This window comes from Mesitornis unicolor, unplaced genomic scaffold, assembly GCF_000695765.1.
Source record: "Mesitornis unicolor isolate BGI_N332 unplaced genomic scaffold, ASM69576v1 scaffold5085, whole genome shotgun sequence".
In the NCBI taxonomy this organism is placed as follows: Eukaryota; Metazoa; Chordata; class Aves; order Mesitornithiformes; family Mesitornithidae; genus Mesitornis; species Mesitornis unicolor.
Window position 1 is genome coordinate 60,201 of NW_010186040.1, and position 6,569 is coordinate 66,769.

General features: G+C 38.8%; 1 protein-coding gene across 1 annotated transcript in view; it reads left to right on the forward strand.

Annotated features, from left to right (window-relative positions):
* The window catches only part of TMEM204 (transmembrane protein 204), a 27,996-nt gene extending 21,620 nt beyond the window's left edge, over window positions 1-6,376 (forward strand). The window contains exon 3 of the mRNA XM_010185015.1: window positions 6,132-6,376. Within this exon, the coding sequence (XP_010183317.1) occupies window positions 6,132-6,376 (245 nt within the window). The remainder of the gene's footprint in view (window positions 1-6,131) is intronic.
* The last annotated feature ends 193 nt before the right edge of the window (window positions 6,377-6,569 follow it).

Consider the following 6,569-nt stretch of genomic DNA (forward strand, 5'->3'; position numbering starts at 1 on the left):
TCAAAATGTAAATATCATCCTATGCAAACTCAGTCTTTTTGGACCAATATGATTTCTTCACCCCTTGCTCTTGAGTTCCTACATTTATAAATCCAATATCAGGTCATGCTAACATGAAATACGAATGCTGGAATATAATGTTCACACTGACATTTTTATTCTGGAGCTCACTTACACTGGCAGAACTGTAAAACTAATTGTGGAAATTCTGCAGTAACACACTTCCAACCCTCCCACCTCTGTCATGTTTTTCTCTCTTCTTAAATGTCAGTTCCTGTCTGGCCTGCAGCAGATTCTAAACAGATCCTACATTTTTCACTCAAGAGCTCCAGTGACTCACTCCTGCTATCTGCCAAGTCGGGGAGCGCTCAAACCCATTATCTCCCAGCTCCCCCCCACTCAGGCACTGGCACAGAACTGCAAAAGGAGAGAAAGCCTCTTGCATGACTGGCTGCTCATCTGGTCAGAGTTCAGGCAAAGGGCCTGGAAAGGGAAATAGTCTTGCTAGAATAAATAGTTTTATTTTGGGACCTTTAAGGAAGCTTTAGTGGTTTTTCCTGGTGGATAATTGCTCCATCGGATGAAGGGAGCTGATAAAGGTGGCTGATCTATCGTGGAGAAGTGTAGCCATTTAGGACAGTGATTGGTTATAAGTGATACAAAAGCAGGAAAAACAGCTATGTAATTTAATTAAAAGCTGGATATTTGGAAAAAAGTTTAAACATTGAAAATATTTCTACAGCATTTATTTATTTATTTATTTCTACTGTGCTGTAAAGGATGTGTATAGACCACTGCTGCTTGCCTTGGCTAAATGAGCAAAGGATGGGGCAAAACTCACGCCCAAGGGAACACAGCTCTCACGCACCAGGAAGCCTAAAGGTGCCCCAGCAGGTTTGCACAAGCAGCCCTGACTTTCAGTAAGGAAACTAGAAGTCTAAGCTAGAGATAACGGTAGACATCTATAAACCTGCAGTGGGAAAGCACCAGTCACAATTAAATAACTGGAAATTAAGGTGCAAGACATGCTATAACATCACAGTTACTCTATGTTACTGGCGTTCCTGAACCTAGCTTCCTCCACAAATTGAGCCTCAAACAAATTATACAAGGTAGCGTAAAGTGGGCTGCTGTTAATATTTATAACTGCCCCTTAGAGGTACCTGTGAGTGGTCATCAGTACAAACAGCTTCAGTTCAAAGTTCTTCCTGCTTAAGGTTTTATGATTTGCTTCACACATTTTTTAATTTATTTAATGCTTTTTGGATTCCCTGTGAAAGTCTATGTGAACTAGAAAAGAGTTCTGAGAGGAAAACTGATCACACAAAGTGTTGTCATGTGCCAGACTCAGCAGTAAGATGAGTCTCTTGATTTGGACCTCAATACCCTCCCTCCTGTGAATTTTAAAACAAGAGGAAAAGAAACAGGTCCATAACTTGGCTGCAGGAGGGGCAAGCAATCTCTCTTTCTCTCAATTTCCTACATTTATGAGAAAGTCTGTATCTGTCATCCTTTGAAAAGTGGACTGCCACTTGCAGAAGAGTGAAGCACTATCAGCGATTATCTGTACTATAAGACCTAAAGACCTTAAATACCGATGTAGAGATACACATTCTCTATAAGCACAACTAGCATGCTCTGCTCCCAAAGCTCTGAAATACAAAACAAAACCCAGGAGAAAAAATTTTTTATCATCTTGGTTCCACCGATGGGGAACCAAGGCATCTCAGAGGAGAGTTTAAAAAACCTGATGCATCCCACAATACAGGATCTGGTCTGCCCGTCTCTTCTCTTCTCTACCAAGTGCCTCATTATAGAATAAACTCAGAGAATAACACTGGAAATGAGGGAAAACTATTTTGTTTCCCAGCTCTGCTGCAATCTTCTTGTATGCTATTAATGCTTACAAGAAAGAAATAGATTAAAGTTATACAAGACACAATACCATACAGCAAAGTCATGAGAATTCAAAAGCATCACAGAAAAGGAAGAGCACAATTAACTGCAGTTTTGAGGACAAAAGTAGTGTTCTGTGAATGCTGAAAAAATTTCTGCAAAATTCAATGAGGATTTTGAATGCACAAAGAGAGAACATTCCCACTTTCAAGTGGTGATGAGCTAAGCCTATGAATACACAGAAAAACTGACTCAAAGACAGATAATTTGCCTTCAGCAGTCCATTCAAGGATGAAGATAACATCTGCCAGGCTTCAAGAGACCAGGATTTGAAAAAGCATGCATAATCTGATATAAGATGTGTCATTCAACTGTGATTACTTAAAAAAAAAATAAAAAATTTCAAGCTGTATTTGTCAGAAGCACAACTTCACAGTTTTTCTACCTCAACTGTAACCCAGTATTCTTTTTAGCAGGAGTCAAGAAGCAACTTTCAAAGATATTTACTTTGAAATAACACTAGATGACCACCTATGTATTGGGATCCTATCTCCAACTTGGCTAACATTAAAATGGCCCATTAAGTAAGCCTGCAGGCTCAACTTGGGAGTGCTAGTGAACAATTACTGGACAGAGCAGTGATTTCTGCAACTCAGTTAAGTCAATGTGCTCCATGTGGCCACATTTTTCCCAGATGAAACTTGTTCATTTATAACTAAAGCTGAACCATTAAATAACTACTAGACTTACTGACAAAATCACAAAGTTATTAATTGTTGTCCTTATATCTGAGCTGACAGCCTAAAACCCATCCACAGTATGTTAGACTTCCTTTTTTCACAGCAAAGGCTACTGGAAAGTGGCAAAAGAGCAGGAAAGAGCTACTCCTCCTGTATGAACCTATTTCCTCCTCCTGTACCCTTAAGAAAGATGCCTCGCTCCAAACCCTCTCTGGTACGTGCCATCTGTGGGACAGGGCTACTTCAGGAGGAGAAGCTGTAGCGAACAACTGAGTTACCAGCCACCTTCTAGGTAGCCAAAAGAGAGCTGAGGATGCCAGATGTGTCCTGAATTAATACTCACTGCTTGTTTTATTAGGAGAGAGGTTCAGCCTTCACATTATTGACTCTCAGAATAGTAAAAGTGTCACACCTACTTTAGTGATTGATTCTTTTTCTCCTATTTGTATTTAATTTTCCTACTTTTTAAAAAAAATGTATATAATTTGTGTCTTTTCCTTCTTCACTGCATTACTAGTACTCTTTTTAGAAAGAAGCTTGATGCAATACATACTCAGGATGTGCTCTTCCATGGAAAATCAAGGCCCAGTGCCAGGTGTCACGCCATTTTTGAGCATTACCGTGTATCTGTGGCAACAGTGTTTACAAGCAGTGCGGCTGAGAAAACAGCATGCAGCAACTAGGACTTAATTGCTCTTGACTTGTCCTTGCCCATGAACTTAGGAAAATGGTATCTAGAAATCCTCTGGCACTTTATGTGACTTTGTTTATTCTCATCTTCCTTCATGAAGGAGTCCTTTTGTCAAGATATTTCTGGTGTTAGAGTGGTGGTTAAGGAACAGTGTAAGAAAACAAAGACAAAACCTTTTTTCAGTTAGTGAGGCATACTTGCCTCTTTGTATGCTTGTTTCCATCTAATCATGTGTATAAATTACTTCTCTTAAAAAGCTGAAAAGTAGTTTTATTTGAGAGTAGGTACAGGAAGAGAGACTAATACAATAGACAGAGGGCAGAAAAGTAATTGTGTGCTCATTGATGCATTCTTCATGGAAAGGGCAGGCTTAGTAACATGAAGAAGTAGGAGTCAAGGGATATGGATCATTGAATCTTAGAATTGCTTGCGTTGGAAGAGACCTTTAAGATTGAGTCCAGCCATTAACCTAGCACTGCCAAGTCCGCTACTAGCCATGTCCCTAAGCACCACATCTCCCTGTCTTTTAAATACCTCCAAGGATGGTGACTCCACTACTACCCTGGGCAGCCTGTTCCAGTGCTTGACAACCCTTTTGGTAAGGAAGTTCTTCCTAATATCTGATCTAAACCTGCCCTGGCACTATTTCCTCTTGTCCTGTTGCTTGTTATTTGGGAGAAGAGACTGACCCCCACCTCACTACAAGCACCTTGTTGTAATATGGGCCTCCAGTATGACTAGAAAAGTCACCCCACCTCACCTCTGAAATGACACAACTATTTAGTCAGTGGTGTCTACCAAAAAGAAATGCAGAAAATATTGGTTCAGCCAAAAAGTAATTGTGTTGAGTTTTTTTTTAACAGATAGACATACATGTCTTGAAATGTAACTAACTTCATTTTAAACTGCAAATTCATTATGTAACTTGACAGCTCAAATTCAAGCTTGTTTTAGAAAAAGAAAGTGCACAACTTCATTATTTATTTGGCGTCAATTTCAAAATGGAAAATCAAAAGTAACATTTTTGTCATATTCTGGAGTATTATTTCTGAAAAGGAAGAAACGCTGTGCAAGCTCATAAAAAGCTGAGATGTGTATGGTGAAGATGCCTTAAAACTACGGCAGTGTCAGAATTGGTTTGCTAAATTTCAGTAGAGATTTTGATGTTAAAGATGCACCATGCTCAGGAAGGTCAAAGTTGATAACAACAAAATAAAGGCACTGATTGAATCCAGTCAGTGTTTAATGACATGAGAGATTGCTGATAATCTTAACATATCAAAATCAAGCATTGAAAACCATTTAAAACAACATGGATATGTCAGGAAGCTCAATATTTGGCTACCACATGAGCTCAAAGAAATGAATCTCACTAAGCACGCTGACATCTGCAATTCTCTATTGAAACGTGAGGAAAATGAGCCATTCTTGAAACACGGTAACAGGCAATGAAAAATTGATTGTCTGCAACAACAATAAATGAAGAAGATTGTGAAGCAAGCATGATGAACTAGCTCAAAGCACTTCAAAACAGATATTCACCAAATATGCTGTCAGTCAGGTGGGATTTCAAAGGTACTGTGTATTTTGAATAGCTTCCAAGGAACCAAACCATTAATTCAGACAAATACTGTCATCAACTGGATCAATTAAATGATGCCATCAAACAAGGGTCCAGAATTGGTGAATCTTACAAGTGGTGTGTTTCTCATGGTAATGCTAGACCACATACAAGTTTGGTCACTCAATTGTTGCAGCTTCAATGGGATGTATTACCACATCCACCACATTTGCCAGACCTGGCACCATCAGACTGCCATTTTTTTTCGTTCTTTATAAAACGCCTTGAATAGTAAAACCTTTGCTGCTGATGAGAATATCGAATCGTTCTTGGGACTGTTTTTTGCTGAAAAAGATAAGAACTTTTTTGAGCGCAGAATCACGAAGTTGCCTGAAAGATGGCAAAAGGCAATTAAACAAAATGGACAATATATTGTTTAATAGAGTTTTTGTTTCCGTTAAAAATCCACCTTTCATCTACCCAGGAAAAAAACCCACAATTACTTTTTGGCCAACCCAATATTTTTTTCCAGGTTTTTTTGCAAATCATTGTGATATCTGGATGGAAATATTAGACAAGTGCAGTGTTGTTACTCTAATACTACCTGCCATTTAAGGAACTTACTACTGTGCTTAAGGTTAGAAAGGAAATTGAAACCTTGCCTTTGGTAGCTTCTGGAGGCATGATATTACTCCTACCTCATAACATTTTTTCCAGCATAAAAAAAGTAGAACCATAAATTCACATTTATTTTACCTTCCCTTTTTTTAAGCTTCTGTATTTTTTTAAATTATTATTTCTGTAAGATATTTAGCTATTCACCATCTTTGCAGTTTACAATAGTGGCCTGCCTTAAATAAACATTTTAAAGTTTCAGAATAAGTGTACCATATTCTGAAGAAAATATTTTTATTATTATTATCATTAATCTACCAGTTTTCTGTGTGGGCAATAGGAATAAGAACGAAGACATCATGTAAGTGAGACAAGAGGATGGGGAAAAAAAAACACAAGGTGAAGTACAGCTAAGTGGGAGTAAGAAATTTAAATCGGAGTGAACAGATTCTGAGACTCCATTTCAGGCACCCAGCCTTTGCATATATCGTCATGCCCAAATATACCTACCCAAACACATACAGCACACCATAATAGGGATGAAAAGGCTATACAGATTCATAAAGTTGGCCTATGGCATCTCCAAGAGAATAACGCATTAAGAATCATTCTCACATTCTTCTTGCAGGTTTTGTTCTGGTTATTGGATTGGTGACTTTCTACCGCATTGGACCGTACACCAACCTCTCCTGGTCTTGCTATCTGAACATTGGAGCCTGTCTTTTGGCCACGCTGGCAGCTGCCATTCTCATATGGAACATACTTCATAGACGTGAGGACTGCATGGCGCCCCGGGTCATTGTCATTAGCCGTACCCTGACCGCTCGGTTTCGTCGTGGCCTGGAGAACGACTATGTTGAGTCACCGTGCTGAAAGAGTGGACTTGAAAAGGGAAAGATCTCCAAGGAGATCTGCATTGGAGATGTTTTCTATAAGTATATGCTATAATTTAAAACTAAGGGTTGAAAGACATCACAGAGCTCACTCTTGTGGGCAGAGGCCCTCAATTATTATTTGGATGGGCTCCATCTATATACATATGTATAAATAATTATATATATATATT